This window comes from Dysidea avara, chromosome 11 (assembly GCF_963678975.1).
Source record: "Dysidea avara chromosome 11, odDysAvar1.4, whole genome shotgun sequence".
In the NCBI taxonomy this organism is placed as follows: Eukaryota; Metazoa; Porifera; class Demospongiae; order Dictyoceratida; family Dysideidae; genus Dysidea; species Dysidea avara.
In genome coordinates, this window is record NC_089282.1 from 6,847,555 (window position 1) to 6,870,927 (window position 23,373).

Here is a 23,373-nt window from a genome sequence, read left to right on the forward strand (position 1 = left end):
CAGAGAGTCAGTGACAGTTAATAGTAATCCAGTTAATTTCTGCTTGGTATGACAATGACATATCTATTAGTTTTCCCAGGAATTTTGTGCCAATTAATTTTGTTGTCATGGTACCCCCAATGCATGGTATTCCTTGTGGTAGATGCTTATAGCTACATCAAAAAGAAACGAGACACATTTGGATGACTTAAGTGCCGCAAGTCAAAGTCCCAGGTCTGCAGTTTTTCTATCAATTTCTTGAAGCACAGAAGAATGTATTCAATAATTTAACATTATCAGTGTAGCAGCCCTTCACAGAGTGAGAAATTGAATCAACAAACTTAGGTGAAAGTCAAACCTCCTCAGTTGCCCTCCTACTGCAAGGCCTTCATGTAGTCTACCTGATGAAGGTCACCTTCTTCAAGTCCTCATTGTGACAAGTTTACAGGAGCCGCCATTCAATAGGTAGCTACTTGTCAATATTATACATGCCCGCATCAAATCGTCACTTTCAGACCATTTGATATCAATATCAGGATAGTGCAAGTTGTCACAGTGGATTTAGCTATAAAATCTACACCACTCTACTGAGGCTCATTTACTGTAAACATACGATTAAACAGATTGATCATGACTCAGTGGTTACCCACTATCTTATAAAATGGTTTAGTATACAGCTTCCGAGAAGTGCCACTCGAGTGACCTTAAATATTATCTGGGTATTTATACTGCCCCATTGTGTCTAGGGAAGCAAAATGTAGATCTCATGTTAGTACATCAACAGATGCATAGGTTTAGCTACACCTCCATCTTGGGAAAAATTCAGAATTTCAATTTGGATTAGTTCAACTTGTTAGCTGTCCAAAACCAATTGTCTATCGTAATAGTATCAGTTATGCTGTTACAATATAGTAATACTGTGACTTGATTATGTCTATAGGTGTACTAATATTGATACCTATTGCTGAGATAGCTATACCACTGGACAATCACCTGGCATGCAGGATGTGAGCAGAAGAATCACACAATGCGTGGCATCACACCGGCAGCCTGGTATCCATGTTAACAACTCTTTTCACTGTTTGCAAAGGTGTCAGTGTCTACAGGGATTTCACTTCAATGATTCTCCACCAGAAACGATTCCTTCAACTGTTTTTGGTCGATCTAACGTGTTTGTCTATTATATGTACTCATCGATGGGTAATATTAATGTGCATGTCCTCAAAACGACATATTGAGTCTACATGCAAATATTTTTAAAGGTTCCTCACTGCTACAGGATTGAAGTAGTGTGATGTTTTGGGTCACCAAAGACATGATCCTTATTTACATGTACATAAAATTTGTGTTAGATGGATGCATGGAGTCACAATCTCTACTTCTAAAAACTCTAAAGAATTCAAACAATTAACCCAGACTGTTTCAATTTATAATTACTTTCAGCTACTAAATTTTAGTTTTGTAATTGTTATAGTAATGACCACAACTGTCTTACCTTGTTGATCAGATATATAGCTAGTTATGTGGATGAACATTGTCCGAGGACTCATGCACTAGTTTTGTGGTTTATACTTTGTTCATCATAGTGATGATAATTAATCTTTAATGCATGCATGGTATAATGTAATCACGTGACTTGTGGCCCTTGAACGAGGAGGAGTATATAATTCATTATAGCCATGAGCCTGACATGGAACTGAGTATAGTCAGATAGGATTAATACCTGATGACACAATACTGTTGCAAGCATTATTGACTGTTGTAATACGCTATAGATATGGGATACTATATCAGCAACAAGCTACCAATCTATACATGCTATTGGCTAATAGAGCAGTCAGAAATACAGTCATTCAGTAATAGATCACTCTACACAATAACTGCTTGAAACAAATCAACAACACCTAATATGCTACTAGTAAATGCTAAAGTAAAAGTAAAATTATTATACAGTTTAGCAGTCATTGGCAAAAGATGGTGGTGAAAGTTTGGTACAATATATAAAACACTTCAGAGGTAGAAGGTCAGATACACTATATCACAATTTTTGCCAGCTCTTTGACTGTTCTATTAGAGTATATTATTAGTTAATATGAAGCTGCCAACTTCTGGCTTTCCTTCCAACACCAACACCTCAGAATCCTTTGAGGGTTGAAGGCTTGCGCTTGTAGATTCTACCCATTATGCCATTTGAAATTGCCAGCCTATTATGAATAAGTTTTTAACATCATAACTCATAGTGAATGATACACAAAGGTATGAAATGCAACAAATCATCATGAGATGCGCTGAATATATCATACTTGTGTTTTCGCTCTAGCTGGTACATTATGTATACAGTATATAAAACATCAGTGTTGGGCAAGTTACTTTGTAAAAGTAACTAGTTACATTGTAAAAGTAACTAGTTACATATTACATATTACTTGCAACTGAACTATTTAGTTACAGTTACATATTACTCATAAAATAAAGTAACTGTAATAATATTACATATTGTATTACTTTGTGTCCACAGCCTTAAGTTGTCACGTGTGAAACTACCACTTTATGACGTGACATGATTGCGTTGTTGGACAATGATCAAATCTTGGTCATAAGTAAGAAGAACTGGTGAATAAGTTTCATTCAGTAGGCTTCGTTACTTCGTTGTGGTTAGGCATTACTCAGATGATAACTAACAATATTAGTAACTTCGTTACTTGTAGTAATAATATTACGTAATATTAGACTCGTTACAGTAATAATATTACGTAATATTAGACTCGTTACAGTAACTATATTACTCATTACATTTGTAAGTAAAGTAATTTGAGTTATATTACCTGTTTTTATAGCGTATTTCGTTATATTACTTAGTTACCACAAAAGTAATAATATTATGTAACACGTTACTCCCAACACTGCATGAGTACTATAGATTACAGAGGTATTCTCAGTGGACTACAGAGGTGCTAGAGCAGTCATAAAGCATTAACTCTGTACAAAAAAATTATCACGCACCATCACATGGGGGCTTTCTTGCATACAATGTTTAATATACACAATTGAGTAAAGTACAGATTAATACAGTTTGTACCCTTTGTCACTGTACTCAACCAACAACTAACCATATTTTAACTGGTTGTTCCATTGCACTTGATCAAGGCAGATACACTTGGCGCCATGACTCTAGCTGTTCTGCAGGTTCTTGTTCGCAACTTTAAGAAAGATTTACCACCATGTTATGAGATTTATGCAGATCTTCCTGGCCACCAGGCAAGTGTTAGTCCCCCAAGTACTATTCTGCCTCATATTACATCTACCTTGAGCAGACCTGATCTTGTGGTGGTTTCCACAGATTCCATCACATTATTAGAACTCTCTGTAGTTACTAATACTGAACATCACCTTTTAGCTGCAAGGAATCGTAAAGAAGATCGCTATGGTTCATTACTGACTGACCTTCAACAGGCTGGATTTTCAGTTAATCTTGTGACAATTGAGGTTGGTTGTTTGGGCCATTTCATGCCACAGACTGTCTCTAAACTAAGCGATGTATGCCATCTACCAAAGAATACTATTTGTTGTATTCTTCAGCAAGCAGCTTGTGTTGCAATCTCCTCTTCATACAGGATCTTTAATTCCCGTGCTTCCACTACTTGGGATGTAGTTGATCTGTTTACCCTGTTGAGAAGCCATGTATAATTGTTTAGTTTTGTATGTAGTTTTTTTTTTTTTTTGGTCTTGCCAGGGCTCCATACCTTTTAGTAATGACTTGGTAACCCTGAGACTGGACTCCTGACCCTTTGTTCATGTAATTGTCAATTATTATGACATTTATCTCTCTTGAGCACTTACAAAAATAGAACAACAATACGTCACTTCAACAAGTAGCTACAAACCATGCAATACAAGTACATATAGATTTCCAAAAAATGCCTAGCTATTTATAGACATCTTGGAGGTGATCGCAGTAAGGGTAGTGACTATTTCACTGAATGTTAGCCTGTCCTCAGGTTCGTGGTACCAACAGGGCCACATTACTTCATCGTACACTTCATTGGGGGTACCCTCAGGTGGCTCCATCCTGTGTTCTTGCTCCACAGCTTCCCGAGCTTGCTATGATTATAAACAAATATATGTGAGTCTCAAAATACATTGTAAGAGATATAAAGCAATTTTCATGCACGAGTAGCCCTGTGTTCTCAGCCCCAAACAACATGATGCTACTATCCAGTAAAACTCTCCTTACATGGGGTTTTATGTTTCACATTCCAAATTCACCTTGTCGTCCTGTGATACATGCTAATAATATATGATGCTACTAAAGAGTATGTACTTAAGCCTGCAACGTACCTGTAAAATAGTACTAGAATTAAGGAGAAAATCAGTTTGTACACTTGTTCAACTCAATTCAAGAAATGTGCCTATTTGTAGTTGCAAATCACAAAAGCTATGGAGTTACAGCCTTTATGGATCAACTGCATTCAAGCCATATTCCATGCTACATGTGCACTACAGTTCTATACAATCAAAATAATTATTTCTCACAACTACCAGCAATCCCACAAAATCTAACTGCAGATTTTATTAGAGCATTTTGTTAAGAGATTCAATTAGTTCATAATAAAACTCACAGCATTACTCATCCCGGGATAAGGAGATGATCCACATGAGAAAATCTCAAATAACAACACTCCATAACTCCACACATCACTGGCACTGGTAAACTTGCAATAACCAAGTGCCTACAATATAATACAGAAATGAAGAATACACACTACACAATACATGTATAGTCAGTGCATTAGTAGCGTCACTAGTATATAAATGTATGTAAGCATTCCATTACTACATATACACACTACACACAACAAGCAAGCACACTATTTGCAATACACACATATAACATGCAGACACACTAACATACATTCAAGTTGTACACATACTTCAGGAGCAGTCCACTTGGTAGGTATTAGTTTGCAGTAAGGATTCCAACAGCACTCATTAAACAGGTTTACTATGAAAGAGTCAAAAAAGTCAGAAATTTTCAGCGTTTTGTAGTTGTCATCTACAAAACAATTTTTGGCTGCCAAATATTGGTGGATACAGTTCTGTGATGTAAGATATTCCATTCCCAGGGCAGCATCAAGTGAAAACTTGGTAAGTTGGTATGGAGTTTGGTTGATGCCTAGTTTACGCAAGAAGTGCAAGAAATTTCCACCAGTCATCAGCTCCTTTACAATATACAATGTTTTTTTTTGTCTCCACACATTCCCAAAATTTGGACAACATTGGGATGGTTGTATTCCAGGACAATTTTAGCTTGTGATAGAAGCTCCTGGGTCCATTGAATATCACATTTTTTCACAGCGACACATCTTCCTGAATCCTTCAGCATACCAGAATACACAACACCACTTTGCCAAGAGGCACTTTGTCGAGTATGATATTACTTCTATTCATAGTGTCCATTGTCTGCTTAAGAACTACCTTCTTCAGCACAGCTTGTGTGTGCTTAGTGACGGGCACTTGGCCATCACAATAATGGTTGAGGAGTTCTGCTATTGATGGAAAGGCTGTCCCTTGAAAACAATATCCATGTCCATTCTGTAAAGAACAAACATATATATAAATCTGCACAGAAATCAAGTTGTGAAATAAGGCGTGGCCTTGTGAAATTAAAGGTGGTGGCCAACAATGATGTTAATACTAATAATTTTAACATGCACCTTTTTTCACAGCATCGCTGTTTTGTGCTGATATCACTTCTTTTTATAATTGCAAGTTCTAAAGCCAGCTTATTGATAATTCCTTTATTAAACTTTTTCCCTTTACTACAGGAATCATCAAAGACTGAGTAGAAACTAAAATAAAACAAATTTGAAGGCGTGTATACCCCAATAATAGCTAGGCAGATTTGACTCAAGTTAGGCATGGGAGATGTTCTACCCTGAGGAAGCTTCCACAGCAGAAATAGTTAATTGTACCATTAAAGCACTATGGAGCTACAAATACATGAAAACTTTTGTTTTTTAGAGCTTTTTTTATTATTCCTCGGGTTACTAGCACCCCTTGCTACCACCCCTACTGCTAAAGATGTTAAAAATTCTAGGATCAAATTTCAATATGAGCTGGAACCACCCAACCCTCAGCTAGTGCAAGGTCAAGTGCTCCTGGTGAAAGTGGATAGCCCTGATGTGATCTAGCTCCTCTCAAACACATAACAGCCAATCATACACCACACCACAGAACTATATGACAACTCCTTCTGAAGAGAGACAAGGAAAGCAAGTCTTCTGTAAAATACAACAGCAGCATGACCCCTTAGTGTTGAAAATACAAGTGGGGTAAAAGAACCCATTTCCTAATACATTCTGTTGTTTTCTCACGTTCAAAATGTCGACAAAGTGAGGATACTTGGGTACCAAGATGCATTATTGACATCAAAAATGTTTACCTCCCCTGAATCTTGAAGCAGAAATGTTTACATCAGCTCCACAAAAGTAATGAAACAAGAGATGAATGATGGTATTACAGCATAGCTCAGTGGGAAAGTCCCTACTTTGGCATTGAGCAAAATAATTGTTATAGCTAATGTGCCGAAGTAGGGACTCTCCCACTGAAATATGCTGTAATACCATCATTCATCTCTCATTTCGATCCCTACTTCATTTTAAAAAAAAAATACTAGTTATATATATATAGGAACTACTTGTCCATGGTCCCATTTGTGTTGGTGTATACACACATTTGAAATCCAAGCCCATTTGTATTGATTGGTGCACACACATTTAGGCAGAACACAGATGCCTTGATAAACTATCTGAGGAATGTATATTAGTGAAACCTGTGTATTAAGGACTCCTCAGGGCCAACCAGTGTCCTGATTATCAAGGTGTCCACTATAATAAGAGATACTTTGGCTAAGTATTCAGATTGCACAGGTGTCATTTTCAAGTGTCCTGATTTAACAGGTTCTACTGTACTCTGGTTCCACTGTAGTTCTTCCATGTCCTTTTCAGCATGTAATTCCATTTCACTCCATCGTGAATTGTTATAAACTATGAGCACACTGTACATTGTACTTGATGCTTTCAGGCACCGATTGCTGTTCCCCATTTTATCAAGGTACTACACACAGTTGAATAAAAAAAAGTAGCATTATTATAAATACTTGAGTGCTACAAAAATGAACCTTCTATCTATAGATTATACATCTACTTGTTATCTATGTATATACCACACTGCAACGAGTAGCTACAAAACATACAAGTACACACAACATAATACTGGACCCACACAGTTATTTAAAAAAAATGGTATTTAATAAAAAAAATGTTTAGCTACTTCTTCGACATCTTGGAGATGATTGCAGTAAGTGCGGTGACTAATTCACTGAATGTCGGCCTGTCCTCTGGTTCGTAGAACCAGCAGGGCCACATTGCTTCGTCGTACACTTCCTTGGGGGTACCCTCAGGTGGATCCATCCTGTGACCTTGCTCCACGGATTCCCGAGCTTGCTGTGATTATAAACAAACATACATAAATGTATGCAACCAAAACAGAGAAGTGTATCTAAATATTAGTGACTTTATGCTTGAGTAGCCCTGTGTTCCCTTGAGGATTTTAGCAATTAGGGGGCCTCTTTAGGGTTTATGTTCCACAAGTCAGTTTTGGACCCTAGACATCCTGTGATTAATGTTACCAATGTTCACCTAAGACACAATTACAAGGTAAACTGGTAGAATTAAATCGAAAACCATTTACATCATTTAACCAAGTAGTGTACCTTCTTACAACTGTGAATCATTTGTATATGTGACCCACTAAGAACTTATTTCCACTTCATTTTATGACTTTTTTGTTGTCTACAGGGAGAACCCAATGGGCTGTTATCTTATCTGGTAAGTGCTTTGGGAGTTATAGCAATAGACAAAAAGAAGAGCAAAACTGTACAGAGCCTATACGAAAAAATTACTAACGCTCATTTAATTGATCAGAAGTCTCAAATTCAACAGACAACGGAGCTGGGACTTATGTCATTCTATTGACCATGAACTGGAGCATTCATCAAGGTATAGTTTTTGGCCTTAATATACCCACACTATCATACAAGAAGGCTTTTCAAGCTTAGAAACGGTGACAATAACGTTACATTTCACTGCAACAATCAAACACATGTTTGCTTCATGGTACAGAAATGAAACAAAAACATTCTTACTCTGCATGAAGAGGCAAATCCATTGGTATATTGGATATTTTAAATTTGTGTCTTCCTCCACCGTTTATTGAAGCAATTAAAACGTATGTAAAATTATTTATGTAGCACACGTTTTTACCGAATATATTTATCTCAAATACAGAATTAGCGGGTCACATATAAAACTACAGAGTTACAGCCCTTAGATCAACTGCATTCATGTTATGTTTCATGCCAATGTACACTAGAGTTCTGTAATCAGAGTAATTATTTTACTACCAATTCTCATAACCTAAATGCACACCGACTGCTCTATTAGAGAATTTGGTAACAAGCATATACATGGCTTACAGCATTACTCATCCCGGGATAAGGAGATGATCCACATGAGAAAGTCTCAAATAACAACACTCCATAACTCCACACATCACTGGCACTGGTGAACTTGCCATAACCAAGTGCCTACAATACAGCACAGAAATGAAAGAGTTTACAACCACATACACATTGCATGTACGCGTGCACATGCAAGTGCACACACAGTACACACACACACTACATACTTCAGGAGCTGTCCACTTGACAGGTATTGGTCTGGCCCCAGAACTGGGAGTGTAGATACCTTCCTCTGTTTCTCTGCTCATGCCAAAGTCGGAGATCTTCAGTACCTCATTGTTGTCACCCACAAGGCAATTTCTGGCAGCCAAATCTCGGTGAATACAGTTCTGTGACGCAAGATATTCCATTCCCAGGGCAGCATCAAGTGAAAACTTGGTAAGTTGGTATGGAGTTTGGTTGATACCTTGTTTACGCAGGAAGTGTAAGAAATCTCCACCAGTCATCAGCTCCATTACAATATACACTGGTTCTTTGTCTGCACACACTCCCAAAAGTCGGACAATATTGGGATGGTTGTATTGCTTGAGGATTTTAGCCTCTGATAGAAACTGCTGGGTCTCTGGAATATGCTCAGAACGACACGTTTTCACAGCAACACGTCTTCCTGAATCTCTCAGTGAACCGGAATACACATCACCAAAGTTTCCTTTGCCAAGAGGCACTTTGTCGAGCATGATATTACTTCTATTCATAGTGTACTGGTCATCCTCCATCGTCTGCTTAAGAATTGCTTTCTTCAACACAGCTTGCGTGCGCTTAGTGATGGGCACTTGGCCATCCTGATAATGGTTGAGGAGTTCTCCTATTGATGGAAAGGCTGTCCCTTCAAAACGATATCCATATCCATTCTGTAAAGAACAAACAAATAAATAGCAACCTGCAAAATGTGTTACATGGTATAATAACTGACTGTTACTATAAGGTCATGGCAAATGGAAAAGTGTATAGTAATGCAGTGGGACCTCCATTGTCTGAATACTGTATGCCAGCTAAACAAATCTGCCCATTTGTAGCCCACTAATACAAGCCAACTACTCTAATAGAACATACACTAAATCTAATGACAAAGTATTCTAATATAACAGTCCTTCTACTGTTCAATTAATCGAAAGTTAATACACAACATTCATCACTACACACGCACACACGTGTGCACGCAACACCATATTGTATAGACAACAGGTACACCATACCTCATCCTCTAACTTTTGTATAACAAAGTGCTTGGCCTGTCCTTCCCATTTTGTGGTCAACACGTATCCTTTAGTGTCGGAAAATCGGACAAGATAGTCTCCATCATTCTTCACCATCCGATCAGCATCACCACGTGGTAGAGAGTCGTAATACCACAACTCTTTATCCAGAGGTAACTACATGACGAGTGAACAAGTCAACCTAAGGTGTACACTATTAGAGCATTACAGTAGAGAGGAATAAGGACTATTGACATCAAAGTTAATTTACAAAATCATACTTTTGAGAACCATACAAGTTATTAAAAATGAAGAGTACTGACAATATATTGGTGCAGTGATGATTCAATAAATTTTGCTGTACAACTCTGCACTGAATCACATGTGCATTGTAAATGTATTGTGACTACTCAGCTGTTAGACAGAGACATCCTTTATTGGACCCCATTCATTATTATATGAATGCTAGGGTTGCGTGATAATAAAATTTCTGGTATCTCAATAATGCTACTCATTATCACAATTACCACGGTAGTTACATAAACCACAAATACCATTACAGACATTTTACTCTTTGTAAAAATTTACTCTTGGAATACCAGCATAAATAATTACCTGGAAATTGTTACAAGAAAAGTGATAAAAGACTGCTGTTTATACATTGTAGCAGAAGGGGTTGGAAGCATGCATGTGCGCCCAATGGTTTTGTATTGAAAAGCGTACTGGACCTCCTTGGGTGTTGAAATACTTCTCGATTGATGAAATATGACAAGTACATGGCATTGGCACAATAAGCCCTGTTAAACCCCACTGAATAGGTTAGCTTTTTAAACTTGGACTACATATAAATCAAACGAGATCTCGCGCCAAGCCATGGATGCAGTAAATGTCTTTGTTGAGGAGCTAGACAGATAGAGAGAGGAGTCCCACTCGAGAAAAAAGTATGAATAAACACCCAAGAAGTCATTCTATGCAGCGTACTTCACTAAGACTGTAGTGACGTGCACCCTAGTCAGGGATCACACGAGACTAGACAGATGAAGAAAGCTTCCAGACGAATGATAGCAACAATGGGCCGCCATGAAGAAGGTTAGAAATGAGTATTACGGCCACCATTCAATCCTCCTTCAATATTATACCCCACCTTACAATCTCAAAAAGGCAAATGAAAATTTTCGTAGTGCTTATTACGCTTCCAACCTCCTCTGACATTGTAGATTGATTTCCTGTAGTATGCAGAAGTTTACTATTATCACAATAATGAAAAACTGCCACAATAACGATAATTGCAATGATGCTTATCTCGATAATCTTATTATCTTTATTATTGCACAGCCATAATGAATGCATGTCACCAATACGCACGATAAAGTTCTTACACTTGCAGTTCTTACCTCTTCAGTATCTTCATCATCGCTTACGTCCAAGCTCGGTGATGATGGCAAATTAAGCTTCGCTTTGGCAGTTGGTCCAGGGTTATTGTCAAGTGTTACTGACTTGCCACGTGTCCTGAACCTGGAGAACATCTTTCCCAGCTTCTTGCCAATAGTCTTGTGGCCTTCCCGTGAGGATATCAACTCCTGCAAGGTATGATTGAGATAATAAACACATGTAACATAACCTAACAAGGCATACACAGTACAGGCATTAGTACTACTCACTGACTGACTGACTGATGCACACAGACACTACACACAGACACTACACACAGACACTACACACAGACACTACACACAGACACTACACACAGACACTACACACAGACACTACACACAGACACTACACACAGACACTACACACAGACACTACACACAGACACTACACACAGACACTACACACAGACACTACACACAGACACTACACACAGACACTACACACAGACACTACACACAGACACTACACACAGACACACTTATTCACTCACTCCCTTGCTTGCTCACCCACCCACCCACTCACTTGCTCACTCATGTACACAACCAGCATATTACAAACAATTCACTACCTTTCCCTTCTCATCTAGTACAGTAGTAAAGTCAATGGTGACATCACCAATATCAGGATCAAATTGTGGCGGGATAACACCCTCACCACCCATCTTATCAAATGCTTGCTGGATCACATTGGCTTGAGCCTGTAAGTCACAAAACTACTCATAACACCATTCTATAATTGTAACTAATAATGTAGCCAGTTGCTGCTTGGCCCAAGAGTGACTGGATTAGAGCAAGCTTCACTGTACCAACACAAGCACTCACCTGCTGACGAGCTTCTTTACACTTCAAGTTTTCCACCTCAACTTGGACAATACTGATCCTTGCCATCAACTGCTGGGCCCTGTCAACACTAAACAACAAAATGACATGTCAATGTCTTTAGTAGGGAAAGGATCACCTCTCTATGTATGTACACTATATAAGGAAACTTTAGGATGAGCTTATTTTGACTGATATAATACACAGTAGTTGAGATGATTTTTAAAAATATATTTAAAAATAATAATATAGAGAGGGTTCCCTCTTTATATTACGAACTTTTGGTAGTACCTATTAAGACTGAGAAATTTTGGGTCCGAAGGCAACCACCTTACAATAATCAATGTACAAACTATAATACTCACTCCTTTTGCTCCATTTCAGACAGGTCCCTCTTGGCAGTCTCGACCTCTGACAGTTTCTCACCAATTTGGTTCTTCAACATCTCCAGGGATTTGTGGAGTTCACTCAACCTAAAGTACATATTAAATGACTTGGTTTTGAATATAACGTATAGGTGTTGTGATACAGTAAAGCAGGTCCACATGAGAGGTATATAAGCAGCCAAAATAATGTATTGTAAAAATATTTGTAGTTGTGAAGTTCGCAAGTCTCAGTCCCGCAACACAACACACTACTTCCCAGATAGTAACAAACCTTAACAAAACAACAACACTATTTATTTAAAATGTAAGAGTTTCAGTTTCAATACAGTATAAAGTTTTGAGAGTCAAGCTTCTATTTGGAACCCTAATAAGTGCTGTGCATTTGAATGAAGACCATATTCCAGTGAAGCCCTCCTTGAATAGACTGGGCTTCCATTGAGTGGTGGTATATTTTAATCACTAGCAAATAAATCTGAAAAAGTACCCTAGACCACTGCTAAAGCATTCTGAATACCTTGAAAACTAAAATACTTAAAGAGGGAAGAATGGCTATTGCCTTTATGCTTCAGAATGGCTATTGCTGACTGTCTAGAATTTAAATCAAATTAAAAAATCAAGAGGAAATGTGCTATTGTACATGTAAAACATTTTATTTTATGTCCCCAAGACAAGCTTTTAGTACACGCTTGATCGTGCATATAGAGTAACATTGGACCCCTCACTCAGCATTCACCATCTAAAACGTCCTCATTAATACAGCTGAGTAGACTTTAACCCCACCTTTCTCTGTCTCACACACACACACACGCACACACACTCTCACTCACATGCATGCACACACACACACACACACACACACTCTCACTCATATGCACACACACACACACACACACACACACACACACACACACACACACACACACACACACACACACACACACACACACACACACACACACACACACACACACACACACACACACACACACACACACACACACACACACACACACACACACACACACACACACACACACACACAGAGGAAGAAAATAAAAACAGTTTGTGAAAGTACCTAATACATGTACAGTGGCCATATCCATTATCTTATGGCTCTTACCAATAAACCACAGCAAAAACCACACTAGCTGTAATTTTATTCCGACAGGTGGCCTTAAGTAGTGTACATTTCAAGTGAGGAAAATTTCTAGTTGCCACACAAACTATAAGCAGCCACAATACCACAAAATTTATACACACATATCCTTTGTGAAAACCACAATAGTTACAACAGTAAACAGCTACCATCAAATTTCATAAATAGATTATAAAATTTATTGCTGAAGATGATTTCATCTGCCAGTGGACACAACCAAATGACCAACATGAAGTTTGCAATTCCACAGATATGAAAAACATTCCATGGGGAATAAAAAGAGAAGGGTTGCATTTTTTATATGTCTAATTTGCCACAAGTTTGGTTTGTCGGTGAACACAAGTACAGACAACATCAGCAAATCCATAACATATATTGTCCTCATGCATACCTATGTACCAAATACAAAATAACAAGCATTAGGCTTGGTACATTAGCCTCTTCATTGCTGTAACCAACATAAAAGATATGCTACTAACACGCTAGCTTTCTATTGTGCATTTCATAGTACAATGTGCTTCAGGCATGCTATTATAGGTCCTGTTTCTGAGATCTATTACCTGTAATAGGACTATTTTGTCAAATTGATAGTCATGTTTTAAACATTGACATCAGAGGAGGTAGGACATGATGTCACAATAATTGTGTGACGTTTGCGTACTGTACATTTTTAGCATAGGGTATAGTTCTAGCAAACTGTGAAGTTTAGTGCTGGATTTATTGCCAGAAATAGTAGTTCACTAGTGTAGAAATCGTTTCATGTGATGAACTTCATCGAGCTCCAGCGATTTTACGATGAACTTTGCAGTAGAGCATTATTTAGAATAAAATCTGATCTTATTTTCAGGTACCTGTGTTATTGTTCGCTGTATTCTTAGTCACTAGTAATAAATGCAATCGACTTTGGCATTTACACTGATGCAAGTAGCTAGTACATTAGTTTTTCATCATGTAATTATCATTGGAATTCAATTACATTATGCAAAAATCGTATGCGTTATGACATCATGTCCTACCCCCCTGCATTGACACATCGTTACACATAGACCAACAATAATGCCCACTGGTGGTTTTTCAGTCACGTGGCATTAATCATTTGTGCGTGCGTATGTGCATGTGTGACACCACAATTGTGATAAAACTCGAAGAGACAATACAAGTAGTTTCATACATTTTGTAAGTTTATATGTGGACAACTATGCCAAGCGTGCAGGAAAATTTAGCTGTGAAAGGTTTTAATTGAAATCACTGCAGCACACAGGGAAACCAATATAGTAAAACAACCTTTAATAAGCTCCCCCAAATTAAGCACTTAATAGAACAGTGTCTAGCTCACACACATTGCAATATGATGGGTATATCCATTCACTGGACTGGACTACTGGACTGGTATATTTTTGGTTTTTGCACATTCTGTGGTTAAAATTTATTGAGTCTCACAAGTCAAGGGTCCTGAGGGAACCTACAGCCCACTACTAAATGCTGAATATGAGCAGTAGAGTATGCGATAACTGTCCTTTAATATTTTTGCTGTGATTTATTATGTCCTATAACACTTATTCCCTACCCTGGTGTACAGTAATGCTGTATGGAATGTATATCAGCAATAATTAACCAGTGATCGACTTGCCAGTTGACAATATCCTTCAAGATATCCTTAGTGTGAGCTCAGGAATTGAGCTAGCATGGACGGACTTGTTTTCAGTGCCGTGAGACGCAATGATTATAATTAAGCACACGCTGAAAAAAAATCTAATCGGTAAGCCTTTCTCCAGGAGTAAAGGTCTTGCCACGCAAGACTATACTATATACTAAAAGCTTGTCTTGGTGCTGTAAACAGATTCGATTCTGGGTGTATCCATCCACTGGACTGGACTACTGGACTGACATAAAGTTTGCTCAAAACCCTAAACAATTACATAAAGTAGTATACCACATGTGGAGGGTTCTCCATGTCTTGTCTTGCATATTAGAGGCACATACAACTATAGTTTTAGTGGTCTCTTTAATGGCATGACTTCATAATTAATTGTTGATATACTTAATGTAGTTTTTCCAAATATATGCAGCCCAGAGGAGGTTGGACACACTTGTCTTTAATTGCATAGTTTCATTGGGTATTTCACGTGACCCTCAATAGTCGCAATACAAAATAAGCAAACGGTGGGATAGACCGGGGTAGACTTTCTATTCAGATCACTCTCCACGTAAGCTTTAAGGAGATATAATTTGTTTTGCATAAGCGCTTAGGTTTTGGGTGAAAATACCAAACCACTTTTTTGCGTATATAACTTCATCAGACTGATCATGTACGTAATCATAAACAGAAATGATGATGTCTCGCTGCTTTATATCGATACTACTGTTTACTCCACTATAAAAATAGATTTCCGTATAATTTATTTTAGCGGCGCTTACAGCGTGTCCAACCTCCTCTGTATGCAGCCTTATTTACCTTCCTGTTTGAAGGTTTGCATTGGAAAGCACTTCTCTTTGTTAACTGTAACACTGTGCACTCGTTGCATACTATTCATAAACATTATAAGCCTAAGAGCCAGCAAAACAAGAGTAAATGCTACTGAAAGGCTATAGGCGATGCTATAACACTATCGTGGTTAAGTCTAGGCAAGAAAACAAAATAGAACGTAAGTCCAGTAATCCAGTCCAGTAGTCCAATCCAGCGAATGGATACACCCTTTGATTCTGCAACACATGCTACAGTACAAAGCAAAAATAGAGGGACAAAGAGACTGGGTATCAATCCTAGCATTCACCTTCTGCATGCAAGAAGGTGTTCTACCATCTGAGATAAATTACACACTATGATATGTGACCATCTCAGCAAAAAACCTGACTTGTTTTCCCAACTTCCAAATTTCAGCCTTCTGTAGTGAGTAGTTTTGGAATTATAGTACTAGACAGTTGGAAGAGCAAGACAATTGATTTGTACAGCAACTATACTGAAAATAAACTACAGGTGGTTATATTTGCAGTCATAACTTCCGCTTGCATTAGTCTACAATGTTGAAATTTGGCTTAAATGTTCACCATGGATTAGCAAATCAGCCAAGGTAGAGTGTTAACCCAGTAGTCACTTAAGCATATGGGCATGAAGGCAGTTTAATTGAAGATCTCGTTTATGTTTACCGTATTGTAAACAAATGCACGTGACACGCATACTGTTGGGGCTACAGAAATGAAACAAAGCTCTCCATGAGCTGGCGAATAAGATGGTATATAGATTTGAGGCTTCCTTCTCAGAGTACTGGCTGATATAAACTTGTGTATTTTTCTCTGTAGCATGCAAATTTTTATTTTATTCTTAATTTCAATTTTCTTAATACACATAGTTGTGCGAACAAGTCGGGTTTTTGCTGAGACGGTCACATATGGTAACAATAAACCACCATAAGAAATAAGTTCAGTGTAGGAAAAAAGGAGAATCTGGGTATCGATCCCAGTACCTCCTGCATGCAAAGCAGGTGCTCTACCATCTGAGCTAATTCCCTAACACACCACATAAAATTTTAAACACATTTTGATGCAGAATGGCGATTCTATCAGACACATATACACAGCCTGTACATGCTCTTTATTCACACACATTAGAAACAACTCATTATGTCAAGTACATTCTAAGGTGTATTTCTTGACCTCAGTAATAAGACCACCTCATTATAGTGACCATGTCAAGTAGGTCCCAAAAATGACAATCAGTTGAAATTTAGACTGCTTCATTATAAAGGGCCTTATAGTGTGGTCCTGAAGGTGGCCTTATTAAGGTTTCAATAAACATTTAACTCACTTTTCTTTCAGTGGAGTACCAGTGAGGTTGTTAATAGCTATCTGTCCAACAGGGGCCACTGGTACTACTGGCAGTTTTGACACTGCAGCATCAAAGTCATATGACACCAGTTGAGGACCATCCTTGCTACATGTGCAGACATGAAAATAAATAGCAGTAAATACAAGAGCTTTCGTGTGGTGATAACGGACAATTCACATACACACATACGCATACACAAATACATAGGTACGTAATACGTATTGATGCTCACTTAAGAAGGTCAAGCATTCATCTAGGAAATGACTCAAGGGTATGGGGGAGGTGGATGGTGTAAAGGTTCATGTGTATATATAGCATTTACAGGGGTCTGGGGACACGGTCCCTCAGGAAATTTGCATTTTAGAGTCTCTACCTGAGAGTGACCAGAACCGTTTAAGATTTATTTAAATACAAGGGGGCAGCCAGACTTCGTCAAAGGGGTGAGTACCCCCTCCCTCCTAAATGAAGAAGGTACTTTTGAATGTACTTGGTCTCACTGCTAATATACAGTGCAATGGTATTTGGCATACTGCAATAGTCAAATAAAGCCAGCGTACATTCTGCCAAACTTGGATGTGCGTGTAGTGTGCAGACTGCAGAGTAGTATAACAGTATTGCAAGAGTTTCCAACCAACCTCCTATTCTGTTCAATAAATGGTCCGTATTCAGTGGTTGGTTCAATCTTTGCCAAGGCAGAGAACAGCATCTTGTTGGCTTCTTCATACACCTCATACAAATCCAAGCAGTTAACATATTTCTCCATAATATTCTTCCTACAAAACAACACAATACAACTAACGCACACAATACTAGCAATACTTGATACGTATATAACATAACCAGGACTCATTGGGAGTTACATTGTGTAGCCATAAATTTTGAGTTGATTTTTGCACTGAGGGGCAAGGTTTTAATTTGTTGACATTTCGTGAAAAATATTTTCGAGGATGCACCAAAGATGATTTCAAGTATAAGCAAATAGCATGCTATGTACTTCTAACAACTGAAATACATATTTGTATGGATTTACAAAAGCTGCAAAATCTTTCGCCCTACAAGAGTGCCTAGCCATACACTGCTTAGGGATACATTGAGACCTTAACTAAAGTGTGTGAATTATAAGTAAAGGAGTCGCCAATTCTAAGTATCCACATTAACAGGTTCCAGCATATCGTAATACTAGCCGTATCACAATACATTAAATTTATCAATATTTTGATTGCATGGTATGAAGGCACGTATACCTTTGGAAACAATTCAAACAAATGCTTAGTACTTTAAAACTGTGTCTGCCATTCCATGACTATACAGGTCTTACTACAGATACGCTGTTGCATACAGTGGAACTTCTCTATAATGGAAACTTGAATTTTAGGCCCGTAAAAAAGAGAGTATAGTTCTTGGACATCTTTATGGTGCTTTTTCTATTGTGTCCTTTCTCCTAAGAGTCTTTTAAGAGAAGTTTTACTGTATCACACAATACTCAACTGACCATTCTCCAACGTGCAGTTCCATTCTCTCTTGGAAGGTATCAAAGGCCAGTGGTAGTAGAGTAGTCTTGTAGTAATGTTGGTGAGTGTTAGCATTGTGTATGGCCAGTATGTAGGTGTTGTGACAATTGTGTAGACGACATGACACATCGGCATAGTGCTGAGTGACCCTGTAAGATAAATGTATGGTACAGTAAAACTTCATTTAACAGCTACCCTCTCTAATAATAGTGGGCTAAATCCCAAAGATAAGACCACCTCACTGTAATAACTGTGTCAAGTATGAGATGACAAACATAGCTTCATAAGACTGCATCATTATAATGGCTATGTGCATGCATGTGTGTGTGAGGACTTTCAGTCTTTCAGGAGATTTACCTCCACCAAAGCAAACTGACTTATACTGTGGGTGTGGCAGAATTTTCCATCTTCCATCGCAAAGGTGACCTCACCCACCATCAGCAATACTGTTCAAGATGAGTTTTATGCCAGGTCCAATTTGATTCAGGACCCTGCTATTGTCATTTGACAGGCCGATAAGGTGATAAGGTGAGTGTGCGTGCAATTATAAAATAACATGCTATTTGTCATTTCAAATCAGTAGAGTCAAAATGGAATTGTGTAAGTGTGTGTATGTTAAGACGCAATTTATAAAAAAAACCCTGCTATTTGGGTTCACACAGACACTCGTGCTATATTTGATTAATCACCACTCAATTATCATTTCAGGAATTGTGGATGTGTGTGTATGTTAAGATGCAATTTATAAAAAAACCCTGCTATTTGGGTTCACACAGACACACACGCTATATTTGATTAATCACCACTCAATTATCATTTCAAATCGAGTACTGTCAAAATGGAATTATGGAACAATGTTAGCCCACCAGCTCTACAACAGAGGAAACACATGCAAAACATGTGACAGCCCACAACAAAACAGCTCACAGGTACCACATTACTAATGTACACAACAAAGTGTACTGAAATATTTATACCATTAAAAACTATAATTATATCAACAGGGGACTACCTTGCTACAATTTATCCTAAACTGAGACAGGCGTAGTATTTTGAAAGGTGTGAATATTAAAACACTGCCTTTCCACTAGCAGTGGTACAGTGGAACCCTTGAAAGAAGACCTTTCAAAAATCTAGTATTACAATGAAGACTTGCACACTCCCAACACGTTAGGATAAATAATGTATCTGTATACTGCTATGAGAGAACTAAAACAACCTCCAAATTAAACCAGTCTTAAAGCACCAAATAGTAAATAGTAGTTCTACAAATCTCTCTTGTTTAAATGTTTATCTTCAAGAGGTTTCTAATCACCAGTCATGTGTTGAACATTCCAGTATATGGGTATATACAGTGGTAATTTTATTAAATTCCCAACCATGGAAATTAACTACCCAATCTGGCTAATTAACACAACATATACCATTTGCATCATTTGCACATTCCTCAAAAAAAAAAAAAAATCATGTTTACCACTTGGCATAAAATTACAATCTTACCCAGCTGGAACCTCTACAATTCTATACCATAGAAATCACACTTGTGATAACCAATACTGGATGTGTAGGATACTAGCAATTTGTAACAAGACCACTTGAACCATTAATTTAATTAATGTACAAACTTGTTTGGCTGCTTCTCTTTGCTGGAATATCCCCCATCAGCTAGTTTAGAGGCAGAGAAAGTTAGTCACATGCCGCAACCTTATATTATGTAATTATTCACCCAAGCATTGCACCAGTTGTTGTTTCAAAGCTACAGTAAGAAGGCAATGAATGTGTTATACTGAGAAAGTTTGTGAGGGGCCACATGGATATACTCTGTCCTTTAATGTGAGGTCCCAATATTGACGTTTCTTTTGAGATTGTGAGATGAATGATGACGTCTTCTGTTCAGAGGATGTAAATGTGTGTGGACAAGTGTCCTGATTAATTAATCTGTCCATATTTAGGAACATCTTGAGAATTCCATTGTACTGGAATACTAGTAGATACTACCTGACATGTACTGTTGCAATATGGTGTAGTCTAGCTAACAAAACAGTGCCCATAAACCAAAAAAACCTACGAACTGAAACCAGTTAGACAACATGCTGGCAAAGGATTTCACTCACAACAATGTAAGTAAATAAATATGCTTAACATAAATAACATAATTTTTTTTAAAACAATATACAGAACAATAACTTGCTTCTTGTAACAAAATTTGGAAGAGTAGGGACCATAGCACATCAATAAAAAGTATTGACACAAGCTGGAGTAGTGCATGATATTTAAATCACAGTAATACAATAAGAAGTGTTATATCCCTACCACGTATATCTTGCCGTTTTATAATTTTACAAAAAAAAACCATAGCAACTTGTTGAAAGCATTTCAAGTCAATCTGAAGGTTATTTGGGCTGAGTTTTACCTAACCAATACTGCTTCATCATCAAAAGTGAGCCTGGTTTTTTACAGTACATAAGTATAACGTATTTGCTTTAGTGACCATGGCAACAAGCTCAACATCCTTGCACACAGACTGACTGACACAGTTACTAATCTTCAATGAGAAGCCCCTATAAATAAAGACACTTTGGTGCCAGCAGCCATTGGCTAATATTAGGTATGAATATTTTTAGTGTGCACGCACAGACAGATGCACACACACGCACGCACGCACGAACTCACACACCCATACAAAACATGTATTTCATATTACAGGCAATTTACTGTTACCTTTCTGCTTCAGCTGGTTTTGCCTTCTTAACAAGATCTTTATTCTTGTTGCTCTTCCTAGCATATTTCCCATAGGCCTCTCGCAACATGTCAACCTCAGTACATGAGGTGTGATAATCATCTTCAGCCTTCAGTCTGTCCTTGTTGAACGCTATCCCTGCACTACGCTTGTTCTTGATCAATGGTTGAAGCTCCGTAGCCAAGAGGGTGCGCATTTCTTGTGCACTCTGATTAATCTTGGCAATAATTTTGTCAGTAGCTCTCAGGAAAACACTCCAGATCTAAACAAAAGGGTTAAAATTGTGCAATTAAAACCAGACACTGACTTCAAGATAACAATTAATTGCCTTGTACTATGGAGATTATATAAACATTAAAACAACACAACAAAGTGCCTTCTGCTGTCTTGCATTTTATCGACTTCATGTTCTCTTTCTTTAGCCAGCATTTATGGTCAACCTTTAGCATAGTGTCATTTTTGTGACTGGCCATACTCAATGTTCAACTGTTTTGCTTTTCCTTCTAAAACACGAGGCTATTAACAAGAGTCTTTTGCACTTAAAAACACTCCATATATCCATCACATTTTCAGTGATGAATTATATCCCTTTCTAATAGCCCACAATGAAAAGCTTAACTTTCTCCGTGGTTATATATAATGCACACGTAGCATGGCAACTTAGTGTAGCTTAAGATTGTTCACATTGGTGTTGACAAACTATATGTAAGTTCTACAAACTGCATTCGTACGTTCAGAAAACCAACCCATAACCAGTCCAGTGTGTTTGGTTTAAAATACACAATTCAATATACCATGGCTGTATTCCTAAGACTTTGTTATTTGTGTACATTTTAAATTTTCAAACCACCAGCTATTTTGTCTATTGGGGGCATAAATCTGCTATACAGCCAGACACAACAATTAATACACTAATTGTATGTAACAATACATAATACCAAGAGTAAATAATACTCTTGATAATACTCATACAGCCTTGTTAACTGGTAAAGAATTCATGTCTCTGCATAGACCACACAAAAAGATCCCTGTGGATTTGTTTTGCATTGTTTGTACACTCTAGGAAAGCAGTCTTCTTACAATTACAAGGTGTGGTACAGGTCTATGGGAATTTGTACACACCTTAACACTTCACTAGGAGGGCCAGTGAAGGATTCCTTGTGTAAAAGCAGCTACCCCTCCCCCAGAAAACAGCCTATGTTCTCACATACCTGAATTATGCTAGATATTTCATCTTGGGTGTCTTTGGGACAGGCTCTAACAGCTGCGGCGTTTATCTTAGCCAGCTGTGCAGCATAATCCATGTCAGCTTTTGTGCGCTTGTTCATGTGCTGGTGAAGGCTCTCCAGCAGCTTCATTTCTTCTTCGTGGCGCGCAGTGATCTTGGGGACCGAGCGAAGAAGGTTCGTGCCGAAGCTCTCGCCTCCAGGACTCCGCGGCTCCATATTCGAACTCAACTTACTTCCTAAAGAACAGGAAACAAACATATTGCTGTGACACTTGTTACAAGCTTTCCACCATATAAACATTCACTTTTCAGGGTAATCTAATTTGTATTTCGTTTACATCAGTATTGTAGAGGACCGTGTAGTAAGTGCACTGAACTTACCTTAAATTAAATTACGGACGTTACTTGAGAATGAAGAGTAGCAAACTTCTAGGGCGCGTAGCACCTGGAAGACATTTTTATTAATATCAGATTTTTGGGGGACTTTTCTCGATTGTCGTGTTCACAAAACGGTGGGC

At 38.0% G+C, this 23,373-nt stretch overlaps 2 protein-coding genes across 2 annotated transcripts; both read right to left on the reverse strand.

Moving 5' to 3' along the window:
• Positions 1–3,116: 3,116 nt before the first annotated feature.
• Positions 3,117–6,562, reverse strand: LOC136237851 (tyrosine-protein kinase Fer-like). Its single transcript, XM_066028077.1, has 5 exons — positions 4,911–6,562; positions 4,599–4,709; positions 3,723–4,080; positions 3,424–3,645; positions 3,117–3,376 (listed from the first exon to the last, which is right to left on the reverse strand). The coding sequence occupies exons 1-3, from the start codon at positions 5,190–5,192 to the stop codon at positions 3,901–3,903; spliced, it is 573 nt and encodes a 190-aa protein (XP_065884149.1). The 5' UTR covers positions 5,193–6,562; the 3' UTR covers positions 3,117–3,376; positions 3,424–3,645; positions 3,723–3,900.
• A 713-nt stretch (positions 6,563–7,275) lies between these two features.
• Positions 7,276–23,373, reverse strand: LOC136237832 (tyrosine-protein kinase Fer-like). Its single transcript, XM_066028048.1, has 14 exons — positions 23,237–23,373; positions 22,839–23,092; positions 21,609–21,889; positions 18,869–19,036; positions 18,012–18,149; positions 17,356–17,481; positions 12,374–12,481; positions 12,012–12,099; positions 11,759–11,887; positions 11,151–11,336; positions 9,757–9,933; positions 8,728–9,411; positions 8,516–8,626; positions 7,276–7,484 (listed from the first exon to the last, which is right to left on the reverse strand). Exons 2-14 carry the CDS (start codon positions 23,070–23,072, stop codon positions 7,308–7,310), a joined length of 2,607 nt encoding a protein of 868 aa, XP_065884120.1. The 5' UTR covers positions 23,073–23,092; positions 23,237–23,373; the 3' UTR covers positions 7,276–7,307.